Raw genomic sequence first — 17,490 nt, forward strand, 5'->3', positions numbered from 1 at the left:
TTCGTTTTGAATATAAAGTATATGTACCAGTAAATATACTGTCTTCAATTTTCTCTATTAAATAAATGAATAGTAAGTTCATTATTAGCATTCAATTGGAATAGATTTGCAAATTCATTATATCGAATTGGAATAATATTAATATCAAACCATAGAGAAGATACGTTAAGTCGTAGTCCTTTCTTCCGCAGTTCGTTTGCTATTTCACTCACATACTCGTGATACATCCATGACTTGTAGACTTTTTTTCGGTGAAGATATCGGTATTCCACTTAAAGTAGGTTTCAGCGCGGAAATTAAAGATCCAAAGTGCTAAAGAAAAGTAATATGATGCTTTCATTGTAATAAAAAGTCTGGCCATTTCTTTTCGTATTACGGGTCTCTACTTCGGAAACTAGGTGACGAGGAGAACATGAATTACATACAAAATAGAAATGGCAGATTTTCGCTATCGAAGAAAGATGTTCTCTTCTTATTATGAATTTTAAAATACAATGAAAGGGCGAAAAAATATATAAAATTTGTTTGAGACAAAAATTATTTTGAAATGGATGAAATGAATATTAAGATAAAATGATAGAATGAATTATATCCAGCCCATAAAATGTAGTAATCATATTGCAACAGTCTGTGTTGTTTCGTGTGGTTACTATTTTATACGTATGATTACATTTTGTATACTTTCATTATGCATATTATTGTATATATATGAAAATGATTTGTGTATATGAATGACAAATTAGTTGGAATTGTATTTCATTTTTTAATCAATTTACGGGAATGTCACTTTAAAAACATGTATAAAAGAGTAAAATTTAAATATTTATTTTATCTGTCTAAGACAATTTTTATTTTACTGAAATTTTTGTTTCAATATTAACTACTGCTAATGTAGTAATGTTATTTTACGTTCAATTGGTAAAGTAGAGAATGGTATGAAAACCGAACACCCAACCGATAAAATGAAAATTGAACACGCGAGGTACAGGTGTCACAGACAAGTCTGTAATTATAATAATTTTAGCCATATTATCGTACCCAGATGTCGCTAGAACGCGCAGATGATTTCGCCATCTAGTAAACGCTTGCAGCAACTACATGTTAATGCATGTAATATATGAGTTGGGCTGTGCTGTTTGGATCCGGTGTTTGACCGTTTTTGGTTATAGAGCTGGAGTGCGTGTGTCAATCGTTTGTCTGCACATAGTTTTTATAATAAATAGTTAAAAATGTCAGAAATCTCGATGGCAGAGGCGCCGCATCTGCAGAAAATAGATTTAACGACTTTAAATCTTCAACAACTCACAGTATTGAAGCAACAATTGGACCAAGAACTCAGTGTTTTCCAAGATTCGTTGCAAACATTAAAAATTGCTCAAAGTAAATTTCAAGAATCAGGATCATGCCTCGAGAAGATTTCTCCATCCATGGAGGGTATAGTTACATTAGTATTTTATCCCGTAAATTCTAGTGTAAAGAATCTTTTTGATATTTAGTACTTTAAGGTTAGAAAATGTGAGAATGCTTAACCTGCTTCATTTTAGTAATACCATTGAATTTATTTTAGGTAATGAAATTCTTGTACCACTAACTGGATCCATGTACGTGGTTGGAAAACTGGTAGATACTAATAATGTTCTAATTGATATTGGAACTGGTTATTATGCCCAGAAGAAGGTGCCAGATGCAAAGGATTACTTCGATAGGAGAGTGGCTTATGTTACTGAGCAAATGGAAAAAATTCAGCAACTGGGTCTCGAGAAAAGTAAAATTAGAGATGCGACAGTGGATGTAATAGAAATGAAACTTCAAAATCAAATGCCGAAGGAAGATTGAGAACGCTTATAAAACATCAACTTTTTTAAATTATATGTTTTTACCTAATCTGTTCTGTACTTTTATTGGTAATGTCATTAAATTACATTGTTCTGTCCTTTTGTTAAGCTATGATAATGATTACTTGAGATTTTAAAGGAACATTAAATTTTATAGTAATAAGATATTTTAGCTACCACTTTGTGATATTCACTTTCTGTAAATGTGTGTTATTTATTAATTTGTTGACACTACATTTTGTTTTATGCTTATTTGCTTCTTTCTAATAAATAGTAAAAACATTTTATCACTATTGCAATAAAAGTAACAATTCTATATTTGAAAGTATAAACTATTACATTGCATATATATTTGATCAAGATGAGTAGATGAGGAATTTGAGTAAAAAAAGAACGAAAGTAACGAAGGTGAATTATTTATTTGTTTTTCACTTAAGTAAAACTTCATTCACAAATAATAACAGCTTTTACCTAGAAACTTGTGATGATACAGTGTGGCAGTTATGTTTTACGGAATGTTTTACGGAAGAGGTATCAAAATCATTGTCAGAGGATAGAAAACACGATATAATAGTACTGAAATAAGTTCTCGAACACTTTGGCGCGACACATCGTCGATCTAATACATAATATTATGACATGTTATTCAGGTTATAAATTCGTCTCGTTGCAACGAGACAGCACAGGTCGCAATTACATGTAGATAATTAGCTAAATTTTTATCCTATTTACACGAATAACATACGGTCGATATTTATGTTAACGAAAAATTTTTGTCGCTCCTTCCTCGTCGCACTTAATTTCAAAATTTTACAAACAATTTGCCCTCTCATATCGATACAGTCATATACGTATAGGGTGATTAACGGGTTCATCGTTGTTATCTAAAACTGCACAGCAACAGCGTAACTGCGGCATCCAAGAACCATTCTTTAAATTGTGTTGCTGCACCTCCTGAAACAAATAAAACAATACATGCGAATCTATGAAAAAATATATATAGAATATACAAGAAGATATAACTAGACACTAATATTCATAGATAGTTCTAGTTGTTGAATAGTCAATCTTCAATGATACGAAGAAATTGTTGTTTTGCAATTAATAGCCTTTAAATTAGACGATATATCAAAATATTACATTTATGTTTGTGCCGTTGTACTTTCATTTATATTGTATCATATAGATAAACAAATTTGAAACATAGATGAAAGAAATAAATTAATGCAAATGAAATAGGTAAAATATACTTGCGATATTATAAAGCTATTATTAAAAAAGTTATAGAAAAGTAAAAGAAAAAGAAAAAGTTATATATTAATTGAATAATACGATTAATTGGTTTAGTGTTATTTAAGATCCTGATATTCGAGATTTAAGATTTATAGTAATAGATTCAATAGGAAACAACAATGATGATTATTTTTAAAAAACTTAAGAAAAAAGGTACTACTGTAAAAAGTACTGTAAAAAGTACTGTAAAAGGTACTACACATAAGACATACCTTTCTAGTTAATTTCTTTTAGTATATAGTCTGGTATCGTAATGCTTTTACTACCATTTATGGTAGCATCAATAAGATTAATTTAAACAGTTGAGAAGAACTCTTCTGTTATTATCATAATTTTACATTTTATGCTAATTTCAATGAAACTTACATTTTCAGTTATTATTAGCATGATTATAGTTTGATTAGCATATTACATGATTGAGTTGAGATTAGCATATTCAGTTGATTATTACTTTGACCTGATCAACATGTTATCAAGTTACTTTTTTACGTTGTATACTAATGCTTCATTATTTGTTTTCCGTTTATATACAGGATACTATGTAGATTTTTATTAGTACAGTAATTGATATACAATAGACTTCCATATAGTTTGGATTTGTTTATGTGAAGATCTACCATAAATCTTTAGAAGAAAGAAATCTTTACTGAAGGCGGTTTATACATTTAATACGCTTTTAATGTGAACCTTTGAAGATGTTAACTCCATCATTAATCAGGGATCTAACGATGAAATACTTGAATAGGATAGTGAAAAAGGAATTCAACTAAATATATATTTATTCTTTTATCTAGGTTTCTATCGTTAGAATTAGTCGTTATGAATACACATCTAGAAATAACAAATAACAATTTTAATTTTGAGAAGAACATAGTTCATATAATAATTAAAACGGGAAATTATGTAGCCGTTATTTTCTTTCTCTAACGTAAAACATTGATAAATGATGAATATTCATATTTCTAAAAATTTTATTTTGGCTACGTTGAAAAATACATTAAACGAATATAAAAGGAATTATGAAACGTAAAACACTTGAGAAAAATCTCTCTTTTATATTTTGTAATTGATAAAAAGATTCATTGCCGTTAGTCTAAAACCATGTAAGGTCACAAAGCTTTGTAATAAATCCAGAATGCATTATGATACTTTTGATTACGTAATTGATACTTAGGAAAATCCTTTCATAAAGACGAGCCTGATATCATAGGGATTTTAAACAGTATTAATTGCAAAACAAATGGAAAAAATAAGTACCATCGGCGAACAATTATAAATAGATCTGTAGGATATACCAATGTAAGAAGATTCCCGAGTTCCTAGTACAGATGCTAAACGTGGCCGTTCCTCGATCAAATAAACACCAGCTTGTTTTTTATACAAATGAAAGACATTAGCGTTGCAAACAATATGTAATCTTCCGTTGTTAAAGCTATCTGGTATAATCTCGAAATCCAATCCTGCGATACACATTATTTGCTGATTGTCACTGAGCTTGTCCGTTACGTTCATTATGAAACTGGAATTCACCTGAAATAGAAAATTTCGTTTACAAAACATGAAATTAAGTGATAATACATGACTAATGAGATTTAGCAATTATTTTATTTGCTAATCATTCTGAAACTAGTACAGATGAAAACAATTAGGTAGGCACGAATACTTTTCATACGTTGTCTTTTGTGTTACTAGGAGTATAATTTCTTAACGTCACTGGATAATGAAAGTTATAAAAAGATAGCATTATACGAGATATTTTTAATTTTGTTTTAGATTTTAAGTTTCAACGCTATTTGGTTAGATATAATATATTTAATTAGAGGTCGTGTTTCAATTACTATTTTTGTTTACATGAACAAAGGACGATAATATTTTTAGTTTAAAATGTTATTAGATATTTTATGACGCTAATAAATTAATAGTCCGTTAAACGTCCGTTCATGAATAAAATATATGTGTTATTACCATAAAAAGGACGAAAGGAAAGGAGAATGAACAGGATAGGGACAATACTACATACAGTAAGTACTTCCTGCTTCTCAATAACACTGTAATACTTCTCTCTAGGGAACCATAAATAATTTGTGGTGTATTCAACTACAATTATAATGTTTATCAGATTGTTAGGAAATCCATAAACCGTTTCAGATTGCTAGTTTGCACCGAAATGAGACCCAGGGTTAAATGAAGTTGCTTGTAGTTAGAGGATAGCCGAACCAAGTATAATTTCCTGAACAACTTTGTACTACGCTTATAACGGTATCGTGTCGTTCCATTCGCGAATCGATCATTTTCTCAACACGTTTCTTGCTGTTGTTTTAATGTTTCGCCTTTTACTTTAATATTCCACGTGGTTATATCAGATTTAATCGATCTTCGTTACATATATAAATTGAAAAAAAAGAAGAAAGAATTTATCAAACCCGACAATGTTTATTTATTGAAATATTTTAGAGATATTGAAATCTATGTTTATAAAATGAAATTTTTTCATTATCTGTAAAATTAGGAATTTGATTCTTCTATTTTAGTGACTTTCAGATTATTCAATTATCTATATATATATATATATATATATGTATACTAATAAAACATAAAATATTAACAGCGATATTACAGTCAAAAATGAAATATTAAATTCCAATTAAAAGTTCAAGCTTCTTTTTTGTTTCACAATAATCGTTGACGTATGGTGAATTTATGAGAACAGCAAATACCTGTACAGGATCATATGATTGCAGGCCGGTATATTAAATTAAAGACATGTGCAACATGCCTATATCGATACCCGTGTGCCTATACGCAGGAGGAATACGTAAAGCGTGTACAAAATTCAAGAAGTTGCTTAAAAATGATTTATTATTCTTCTTCGACGTTCATTTGCATTTGTAGCGTTCCGAGAACATTTTAAAAGAAAATATTGGAATATAAGTGTATATTGTAGCACATTATTTATGGAAATTATACCCTATATAGGAATAATCAGCACGCAATTCCTTTAATTTTGGAGCTTCTATTATTAGGATAATGTAAAAATTACTTTAGAAATCATTTGTAATAATTTCACATTTCAATATTTTTCCTCTTAACAAATAGTCGTTTACTTTAACTTCCTTAGATTTATTAATTTATTATTTTATTAATAAACTTGGGTTTATTAATTTTTAATAATATTAATTTTTAAAAGTAACATTTAATATTATTTAATATTATTGGATATTGAATACTGAATTGAATTATAAATCTGTTTGTTGTTTCAAAGCGAAGCTTTTTTTTACTGAACAGTAGGTTTGATTGAAAGCAGATCAATAAAATTCATTGAAGAGAATGAAATATAGCAGACAAGAGCAGTAACATATTGATTCGAGTTACAACGACAACTTATCGGAAGCGCCAAACATCTCTTGAAAGTTTTTACATCTATCAACCTACCGGTACCCCATTGACAGTCCACGTCACATTTGCCGGAGGGTTTCCCGAAGGAACAGTGCAGTTTGCACGCACAGTATCTCCTACTGCATACCGCACCTTCTCGACTCTTACTTGAGGTTCGCCATTCGGGAGGTCTGAAATCCATTGAACTTTTAAATAACGGAACAAGATTTCGACTTACCAGGTGATAATTAATTTCATATTGGTCGATTTTTAATTTTATTTTAACATTAGTCGATTACTGGATTTCTTTATACGTTTTATATCAATATAATTATTGTATTTGTTAATTATTATATTTTAGTATATAAAGTCATTTATATATTAACGTGTAGAACTGTATAATAATGTATAATTTATGTAGTACATAATTTATAATTATTTCATTTTTTGTATAAAGATGAAAGATTTTTGTGTATTTGTATTAAAATAATTTATGATAATTCTTTACTTTGAGATGGAAGGACTAATATATTATGAAGAGTAGGTTACGAAGGGGAAGAGAAGTTCAGTTTTATTAATGACTTTATACTTATAGCTCCAGTACGAGCATAGAAGAGATATGCAACAAAAGATCAAACCTTTGTGGATTTTAAAGAGTTATATTTTGTTCGTTACAACGAATTTAATTGAAAATAAAAGAAACTGAATTAATTGTTATTTCATGTAATTCTCTTAAAACTTTGAATCATCGATCGAAATTTTCATTAAAAAGTCGTATTTCGAATTATCACAACTCTTTTAATATCTCTTACTAACGTGACGATATCCATTATTAATTATATATTATCCGACCATCACCCGATGCCACGTCATTCAATTTGATTTATCGTCATTCATATATTTCAAGAATATATATAAGTAGTGGCGACGCGCCATTGTTGGATGAGGTGGACGCTACTTTTTCACCTCGTGGTATCCTGTGGTAAGATATTCTGTATACATAACACGTCATGTACATCTCGAGGGATCATTATGCTGTCCACAGAAGGCAGTCAATTTCCTTGTAGCGGTAGCTGTCAAAGAATTGTCTCACTTCTGGGCTTGAATGACTTCCGCCTGGTAGCTAATCCTCTGTGTCCCGCGATCCTTTCTGTATCACTCTCAAGGACACGATCGCTGAAGATTACCATTTTGAACTTGTTTGGTAATGTTGTGAATGCGGGACGATCATCCCGTCTCGTGAGAATGGAGAAAAGGAAGAAAAGCAAGAGACTGTCTGAGGGATACAAGGCAAGATTCGAAGGCTCGATCCAGTATCGAGCTTTTACGAGCGATCCGTGATCGGAAAGGAGAGGCAATCACCTCGTCTCTTCAAAGAAGAATTGCTACCGTGATTGTGGCGTCGTTAAGTCGATGTTCAACGAGAATACGAGACGGTGGGAACGAGACCCCGATATTCTATCTTTTACCTGCTTGTCTCCACTTCATTTTGTTTTTTCATTCCTTTTTCTATGTTTCGTTGCTCTACCCTTTCGAATCACGTATTAATTTGTCGCTATGGCTATGATCATTCTGCTCATCGCGTAGAGCGTAATCAACGGCCATAATGAAAAGTGCCATGATGCGAGTTGAAGACGCACAGTGTGAATCGATGAAAAAATAATGGGTCACGAAACGGTTGCCGACTTATTACTGATATTTGAGTATTCATTCAATGTATTCATTGAAAGTTAATAGTGCATATTAAAAGGTCAATCCGGAGGAACTAGGTGAGACGATATTGAATGGAAGTAAGGTTATGTTTATCAGGAGTGAGCTGTTAATTAACAGTAACTCGGTTAAGAGAGACGTGAAAGATAGATGATGGAATGAAAGAAGCCTGTTCGGTGATTTAATGAGACCCACTGTGGTCTCTCTTCTCTTGCTCGTGTGTTTTGTTTCGTTGAGTTTGACGTCGTCGTTTATTTTAATAATCCTACGGTTTGTTTAATTCCGTGTAGATAGAAAATTTTATATTTGTAAAATATTTGTTATAAAATAAAAATTGGTAAACAAGGAAAGGAGTATACTTCATAGATTAATTTTGTTAATTGTATGTGCGATCGAAATAATAATAATAATAGATTAATTTATTTAGTTAATTCTAAGATAAAATAGCCATGAAGATGAAAACTAATAGACGAACACAAAACGTTTAATGCTCTAACTATCTTAACCCGTAGGAAACAATGATTTATATATATAATTCGTATCCTAAGGAGAATTTCATCTTGCAGGTTTTTTTTTTAGGAATATTAAGTCAGCGCTAATGTTATAGTGTTATACAGTTTCTTAATGTTTCAATGAACAAATTATCCCCTTTGACTGTATTGCTTATATCATGCAGCTAAATATGTAGATATCGGAAGTTGTTAATGTCTTTTCGTGGTTTTAGTGTGAATAGATCTTTGCTTACGAAGTGACTTGATTATGAGTTTTGCATACTAACGAAGAATGAAAATATCGCATATCGTAGTTTGCATGCACTTCTTCTCTTTCAGCCAAAAGAAGCGATGTATGCTAATTTCAAATTAACTTGCATATGTTACGAGCAAAACATCATATTTAGACAACTCGCGTTTCGTACTTAGACAAATTGCGTTTTAAATCAGCAAAAATCTGAGCTATTTAATTCTTCTAAACTGTAGATGTATATGTCAAATTTAATTAGCACTTAACGCAAGTAGATGCAATAACTATTTGTTATAATATTAGTTTCTATGTCTCGGCCGTTCTTCATATGAATCGAAAATAAAATTGCGATACTTACTAGCCACATGCATGTAAGCAAGGTCTACCAAAGTAGTGAATGATGGAGAATCGCCAGAAACCTCGCACAGATATTTTCCAGTGTAGTTTGGCTGCAGATCCCTTAAAACTACACGATGATCATCACTTTTATTTAGCTGCAAAGTACCAGTAAAAATCTATTAATCACACCTGAAACAGGATATCAATTAGCTGCAATTGAAGTTAAAGAACGAAAACAAAAATATAGTTAAATAAACGAAAAGAAAGAAATATGATGAAAATCTTCAAAACAAAACGTATTTTCTATATCTTGAAAATTTAGTGATGGGATGGTAGTCGGCATCAATATCAATCGTGATAGTTAGTTTCATATTTGTTACAGATGTCGATAAAATACTCCTGTAAATATGTTTTCATCATGATGCAACAACAAATATCAGGGATTTTCCACGCATTCGATGCATTTCGATTAAACATAAATCTTGAAACGTTGTGTGCATCTATCTGTAATATAGAATAATTGTTTTATGTCGGCATAACTTATTCGAATAAAATTCGATATTGATAGTTGTACGATAAGATAAACGCATATTTTTCTGCGAACGTCATCGTAATCGAATTTGGGACGATGTAATTAAATTAAAATTGAGAAATCGCTCCAATATGAAGCCGGCCGGTTCATGCTACTGTGACTCGATACAGTTCGAGTAAATTCAGCGGCGATGATTACAGGAAGGTCTGAACTGCGAACGGAGCGCGTACCATTTATTGCAAATCGATCGCATTTACTCGTTCCCTTTGACATCCTCGCACATTCGCCCGTTTCTGACAAACAATACCTCACAACATCGATTAATTACATGTTGCCAGTGGCAGCATATAAATCACACAATCAATTTTCGTCGAGTGGTGTGAACACTCTCATGATCTAAGTTGCCAATCGACCGTACATATTCATCCAGCGAACACAATAACTTAACATATTTCTTCATACTTGAACGATAATCTGGATACGCGATAAGGTCGAGCTATGGAATTTTTTAATTTTGCAAAAATGCAAAGAGTATCGATATTCAATTTCTTGTAGTGTCTCGATACTTCGTGGCATTTTAATAGATAATTAAACACGCGGATAAACTTTTAAAAAATGTAATTTTAGTTTATTGTAGTATTGCTTTAGTTTATTAGTAGTTTATTGCTTTTTGGTGATAATTTTTATTGTGTTTTTTTTTATACCTTCATGTTATGTAATATTTTAACGTGGTATATCGTTAGATAGATCTTTATGTATGAATACGTGTAATATGCAAAAATACATAAAATATGTATAAGAAATATGCACACGCATTATAATACTTAATAGGTAAAACTATTCTATATCTATAGTATATTCTATATCTATATATAGTAGGTTTCTATTCTATATATTTATATTTCTATATATAGTATAGTTTCTATTCTATATCTATATATAGTAGGTAAAAATATTCGTAATTATATATTACATTTTAATATACAGGAAACGTAATACAATACATAATACATTAACTTAGAATTATATTTCTTCGTGACTGAGATATAGTCAGGTGGATCGATTACCAGCTCTAAGTAGAGGACAATTTCTTCCTTCTGTTTGAATTAATAATAATAATAAACGATATAAATGATAATATTTAAAATTAAGGCACTTGAATGTAAAATCTTGACCCTGGCTTAATCACAGAACCTTGAGTCTCAAAAGAGCAATTTTTAATATTCCTACAAATGTAGGAACTTTGCTGTTTTCTAACATCTTAATATCACTAATGTGACTTTGATGTACTATTTCAATTCTTGCAGACGTGTGAAAAAACCAGAGAAGTAATCTCGTGGAAATAGCACGCCAGATTTCGCTCGGAGGTTAAGTATGGCTAGCTCGTTCGTAAGAACCTTATAGCGTTCCGATTTCTCAGTATACGCACGAATCGGGTGTATAATTTTCGTATTCTGAAAATATAACATCGCGGTGTATTGTTCATGCATTCGAAGAATTATGTGGAGAAGAAGAAAAACGGATTGCACGGAGAGAATTACGGATGAAACGTTTCGCTGGGAAATAAGTAGGGATCGATCGACTATATTCGATCGGAATGCAGTCACGCATCGGTTCGGTTAGTTCATTGTACATACCATTTCACACCATATCTCTCTCTGACTTCCATCGATTCGACAATTCGCTGCTGGCCACTACGCATAAATTCATCCTGGCTGACTGACAATTTTAATAATGTTACCGTTTGTGAAATACGAAGTGCCAGTGTCTGTTAACCCCATGTACACCCTATTCCCTTCGTTCTATTTGCTACTGTGTGTGCAATTGTACCTACAGTTGTACCTATGATTCCCTTAGGGAATACATTGCGACAAAAATGATGCAAACTATGTAATGGCCAATGAATTTACATGATGATTACGTGTTGAGTCGGTGTGAGTAGCTTGTGGAGAAAGCATTTCGAATGAAAGAATAATTTTCTAGCTGAGAAATTGATTTTAGTTGCGATACAAACAGGAGAGAAATAAATGATCGAACGGAATTATGTCTTCATCAGTCTTTCGTCTTTACTCGCATTTAAGTATGCAGCTACAGTATGTAATTTCAAGTTGGCTTGCGTTGAAGATGAATCTTGTGATGAACAATGTTGCTGATTTAGTTATCGTGTATAGATATCCTATTTATGTGTAAGATGTATATATTTTTTGCATGTTATTATAAATAATAATCTTTATTCTATTCTTATTAATTTTATCTTTGATTCATATATTTAGATTTACGCTTTTTACAGGCTGTCAATCGGAAGGAAACGATAGGTATTACTATAATGATATTACGTGACGTTGAGCTGTTACGAATGAATGCTATTACCTTGTTACTCTATGTTTTATTGCGTGGTTATTATTGACTGATCGATGTGTTATATTAGGATCCGGTGTTTACTTGAAAGTAAAAGTTATAGACGATGTACTTGGGAACGCTGGATACAGTAGAAATTTTTTTAGGAAAAAGACGGAAGTGTCTGGAAGAAAATGTTGCCTGCTAAACAGGTTCCAGCGTTTAGTTTTCTATAAGATGTTCTGAAGATCTTAGGTACGCTAACATGCCATAAACGAGTTTTAGAAATTTTATTTTCCTTGTAACTTTAATATGAAAATAATAATATAATTTGTTAATTAAATTTTATACATATACATCAGTAAGAAGTTCTCAAGTTATAAATACTAAGTATAATGCTAAAGAAATTCGATTTTAATTTTATTTTTGCAAGATTTTTCAAAAATACGATTTTTACCTAAAGCCGACTGTAGAAGCTTACTATGCTGAGTTTTTAACCGGACTAGACCATAAAAGTCGGCATTACTAACTTATTTTCTCTCTTACAGATCAAAGGTGGCTAGAATCTTTTGGCGCATCGTGTAAGATTATAGCGCTATTCAGTGGTAGACTTAGAACGAGGCTAAAAAGAAAAATATTCATTGCGATCACGATATCCATTGACCGAGAAAAAGAAAATTGCAAGGGTGAGGCTAACGTTACATCTAGCCTACTAATAAATTTTTATTACTTTTATTAGTGCTTTTAAACACTTTTTTCCCTCACTTTAAGTACATATTATCACATATGTTATATACTATGGATAAGAAACTTGTATAAATATAGCGAACAGAGTTCACGATATATAAGTATACACGTTATAAACATTAGTTTGAGAAGATTATTACGGTTGTCGAATGAAATTATTTCATCTGCAACGTACCATTTTGCACAATACAATTTTAACACTTTATACAACATTTGAATATATTTTACGAGATTTGTAAATTATTCATTATTGCAATATTCATGATTTGTCTATCAGTCACATTTCGATAAAGAAAGAATATACCTACATAAATTGAACCACTTAATTATTATTAAATCATAATTATTAAAGTTTATAAAACATTATCAATTTGAGAATTGAGATTATGCTGAAGTTTATAGATCAAGTTATATATATTGCTTTTTTTAAAGGAAGATCCAGGTAAATATTAAAACACAATATTACGTAACATTACATCACAGCTTATTCGTTTTATCTATTAGAAAGTAATTGATAATTAATAATTCTCGTATAAGATTATTTGTAGATCTAAATCTATCAAAAGAATATAAGAATATAAAACACATTTATTTATAATAATCTTTCCTTTCACAAATATTTAATTCGACGAATACAAGTTAGGTTAAATCCAGTATTACACCAGTTTCCACCTAAAAACAGGGTGGGCATACATCAGCTCCAGAATTAATCTTGTCGAAAACAAAGTTTCCCGGCGAACATGTATCCGTATAAAAAAGAGGTCGTATCGAAATTTTTGTTGCTCCATATATTACTCCCCGTGAAGTGGTAGGTGTGTGTTACGATTTATCGATTCAAGGGGTTGTCCGTACTTTCCGCCGGTAAAATCTAATTGGAAAAGCATTGCGTGCATGAAAACGCTCCAGTGGTTAGTCGGTCGATCGTCCACGTTGGTTCGTGTACATGGAATTCGTGACGTAGCGTAAAGCCCTTAACAGATTTTTAACTTGCATTGAAGCGTTGATTTTGTGGCGTCCACTCGTTTCTTTTCTCTGATACGCGTTCCGCACTGCACGCAAACACCGTGTACTTTGTTTCGTATTGTACCACTCCTATATAGTTCCTAAATAGTTCTTAAATAGTTTTATGGGATCAAAGAAAGTTGTACTTTTTATGGAAGAAAGGTACTTTCGATACGGATTTCGTGACTTACTCAGATGACAGGATTGAAGATAATTTTTCAGTGATTTGTAAAGGTAGCTCATTGTATAATTTTGAAGAAAAATGTTTATTTTATCATTCAGAAACTATGTTAACTCTTGCAGACTATCATAGGGCGAAAGTTCATTGTAACGTATGAAGATTAGAGGGAGAGAACATAATGTGTTACGTTTTCTATTTATTTTACAGAGAAAGTAATTTTGCGATCCGTTATGTTGTCCATTCATCTCATATCACCAAAATTGGGTTCCTTATTCTCTTAAAAATTAAAAGATACGAATAGATATTTAAATTTTACGTAATAAATAAATCAAATTAAAGTAGTACAATAATTTTAATTGTAGAATTGTTTTGTTGCTTCGACATATTTAAGAAGGGTCGATAAGAGAATTCAGAGGATTGTTTCAAGATTCTTTAAATTAATTAAACTGTCTAAAAGAACATGGTTTACACCCGGAAGCTTCGAACAATTCCAACTAATCAGGATTTCTTCCAGATCAGCCAGTCGTAGCAACGGTACATTCTGCTTGGTCACCAGTATTTGTGCACGCTTTTAGCAAATTAGAATGTGACTGACGAAATTTTAACGTTCTATCGATTGTCTGTGTACTAGAATGGAATATATGTTTTTGCATTTTCTTAAAAATACCGATCCCTTATTGATTTCCTTTTTTTCTTTGCTTTGAATTTTCAATGCTTAATATATAATAATGATTGATAATGATATTTTTTATGTTCTATCTTTATTTCTTAAAGTATTTGGAAGATAATAAACTAATTCAAATATTTATCTACTAATTTAGATAGATGGTAATACAAGAAAGATATATATATATATATATTTCGTATCTTCTCTGTTTCCTGTTCAAATGTTTAATTCCTGACAATTTCATCCATTAGAAAGCTCGCAGCAGTATAGAAAGTACAGAGCAATATATCTGTTTCGAAAGCATCTCTAATCAATGTTTCGAGTATTACCTTCACATAAATCGTTGCCACCCTCACTATTCACGGTACAGCACCGTAGACATAAAAAAATTAGTCAGTCAGATTTAGCAGTTAAAAAATAGTTCTTGAAAATCAAAAGCTAACGTTAAAACAAGAATTATTATTATTTATATTAGTTTCACAGAATTCAAAATGATACTCAAATTATGTTTTACGTAATATATAGCAAATGTATTTTCCAGTCATTCAATGGCACCAAAATATTGAAGATATTTGTTCTGAAAAATTTTGATATGAAATTTATAAATTATTCTTTAATTATGTATGATATTTTAAAGACAGTTAAACATTGATAACGAAGATACTGCTGTGAAGAACATTTTGAATTAAAAACTATGGGTAACAAAATGTTAATTTGCCTGAAATAATTGGGAAGTTCATTAACAAAGCTAGGAAATGAAAATTTCGTTGATGTTCATGCCATGAAAAATACAGCGAATACAGAGTGTACATTTAATTACTTAAAAGATATGGTATATGTGCTCGTATATAGGTATGTAGTTTGTCAGGTACAACTATATAATAAAGTAGGACATGAATGGTACTAACAAACTTTCACGCTTAGCGAAACTTGGGGAAATATAATCCGAGAGACTCACTTCCGTTCCCTCGGTTCTCGACGATTGCACGTCAGGTGCGAATGTAAAACGTGATTCGCACAGGGTCGCCTTCCAACTTTTAATAAGTAAGAAATTCTGGGAGTGTTCCTAGCTCGAAATAACTCGACGACAATTCTCTGAGTAGCGTCCAGCAAATTACTGTTGCGAAATCTCAAAAACCGCCTTATTTAACCAACTTTAATTAGTGAAACAACCGATTATAAGCCATCGTTTAGATATTTTTCAAATCTTAACGTAAAAACAGTGAAATATTATAAACTTATTAAAACAGCAACAGAATAATTCACTTAAATAATGTAAATAAAATAATCGAAGGGAAAATATCATCTTTGATATTGTGCAATTTTATAAAAATATGATACTGAATATTATATGGATAGATCGTAAGACATAAATACTTACAATAACCTTATTACCCAATTCTCCAAAAGTACTTGTCGGTGGCAACTCTTTAGGAACGTATCGAAAAAATTCAGAACCTTTGTAGTACCATTTCATTACGTATAAAGTATCTGATTCTAAATCGTATTCGCAACTCATATTGACGGTCGTGCCAGCTGCTACAGCCAATGGAATATCGATAGATATATTCTTAAGTCCGCGTACACCTGAAAATAAAATAAAACGATATGATTGTTCCACTAACATCTATATACATATAGTAATATATGGTACAGTACGAAATTTGTTTCTGTATATTTTGATGCAAGAATTATATGATGCAGAAATTTCTTATGAAGATGATTTGCATGTAAAATGTTACGTTTTATGAAATTTTCTATAAAATAATGTTTTAATCAGATTTAGAAGTTTTGTTTAATTTAATTCAGATTGACACAATTGTGTTTGTCTATTATTAGTCGTTTTAATATATTTGAATTCTCTTTCTATCTAGTTGCCATCTTTTTTCTACATCTTTCTATCTCTTCGCCCTATTTACTCTTTAGGATACATTCTCAAATTTTTTGTGAATTAAAAAGATCTAAATTTTAGTATTAAATTAACCACGTCGTAAATGTTATTATTTAGTAAAAAATCGAATATTTACTTTTTTAAACAAGTTTGTCAGATAAAGGAGCTCTCCTATAGAAATTGTAAACCTTCCTTTAAGGTATACAAAGTTAAGCGACAAGCATTTATCCTATAATAACTTAAACAGACAAGTACTTACGAAACTTTCTACGTAAGCTTAGCAACGTCAGCGTCGACGTTAGTCGCCCATGGGATTACATTCCCAAGAAAAGAATTGCGTGAAAAGGGTAGGAAAAAGTTTCGACATTGACATCGATTTTTAAATATCACTCTAGGGAACTATGCGGTTTTACTCGTTTTTCAGATGGTAATAATACGCGTTTTCAACTTTTGTCGCCTAATGTTTCCATATACGTAGAAGCATCTAAAACTTTCTATTGTGTTAAATCCTAATCACAGATAAGGCTTACTCTCGTGAAAGTTCCACATTTTATCTTTAACTGTGTGAATTAAAATTTACATTTACCTGAAATGATAGTTTTCATGGGAAATATGAAACCATATTCGTTGTTATAGTATCATGATATTTACGAGAAATGATATGCTGTAAATATAAATGAGAGAAATAATTATGCCCCTGCGTTTGCTTTTTCCTTCAAAGGAAACATAATGTTTAATAGTTAAAATTGTATTTATGTGTTGTTGATATTTAAGATTATGTATTTTAATTTTTCTTGATTTCTAGTAAAGTGTTTTTACATTTTAAATTAAGGCTTTAGA

At 31.0% G+C, this 17,490-nt stretch overlaps 2 protein-coding genes across 2 annotated transcripts in view; one reads left to right on the forward strand and one right to left on the reverse strand.

Annotated features, from left to right (window-relative positions):
* Positions 1-1,105: 1,105 nt before the first annotated feature.
* On the forward strand, positions 1,106-1,943 carry LOC126920761 (prefoldin subunit 5). Its single transcript, XM_050731514.1, has 2 exons — positions 1,106-1,434; positions 1,568-1,943. The coding sequence occupies exons 1-2, from the start codon at positions 1,230-1,232 to the stop codon at positions 1,834-1,836; spliced, it is 474 nt and encodes a 157-aa protein (XP_050587471.1). The 5' UTR covers positions 1,106-1,229; the 3' UTR covers positions 1,837-1,943.
* Positions 1,944-2,235: 292 nt separating this feature from the next.
* The window catches only part of LOC126920758 (uncharacterized), a 60,679-nt gene continuing 45,424 nt past the window's right edge, over positions 2,236-17,490 (reverse strand). Inside the window, exons 2-6 of the mRNA XM_050731511.1 lie at positions 16,141-16,346; positions 9,313-9,448; positions 6,561-6,694; positions 4,424-4,658; positions 2,236-2,789 (exon numbers count right to left, since the gene is read on the reverse strand). Coding sequence (XP_050587468.1) covers positions 2,716-2,789; positions 4,424-4,658; positions 6,561-6,694; positions 9,313-9,448; positions 16,141-16,346 — 785 coding nt within the window. The 3' untranslated portion in view covers positions 2,236-2,715. The remainder of the gene's footprint in view (positions 2,790-4,423; positions 4,659-6,560; positions 6,695-9,312; positions 9,449-16,140; positions 16,347-17,490) is intronic.

Source organism: Bombus affinis, chromosome 9 (genome assembly GCF_024516045.1).
Source record: "Bombus affinis isolate iyBomAffi1 chromosome 9, iyBomAffi1.2, whole genome shotgun sequence".
Classification (NCBI taxonomy): Eukaryota; Metazoa; Arthropoda; class Insecta; order Hymenoptera; family Apidae; genus Bombus; species Bombus affinis.

Coding starts and splice junctions, on each gene's coding strand:
- LOC126920761 (XM_050731514.1), top strand. CDS start 1,230: ATGTCAGAAATCTCGATGGCAGAGGCGCCGCATCTGCAGAAAATAGAT. Junction 1,435..1,567: donor GATTTCTCCATCCATGGAGG/GTATAGTTACAT, acceptor AATTTATTTTAG/GTAATGAAATTCTTGTACCA.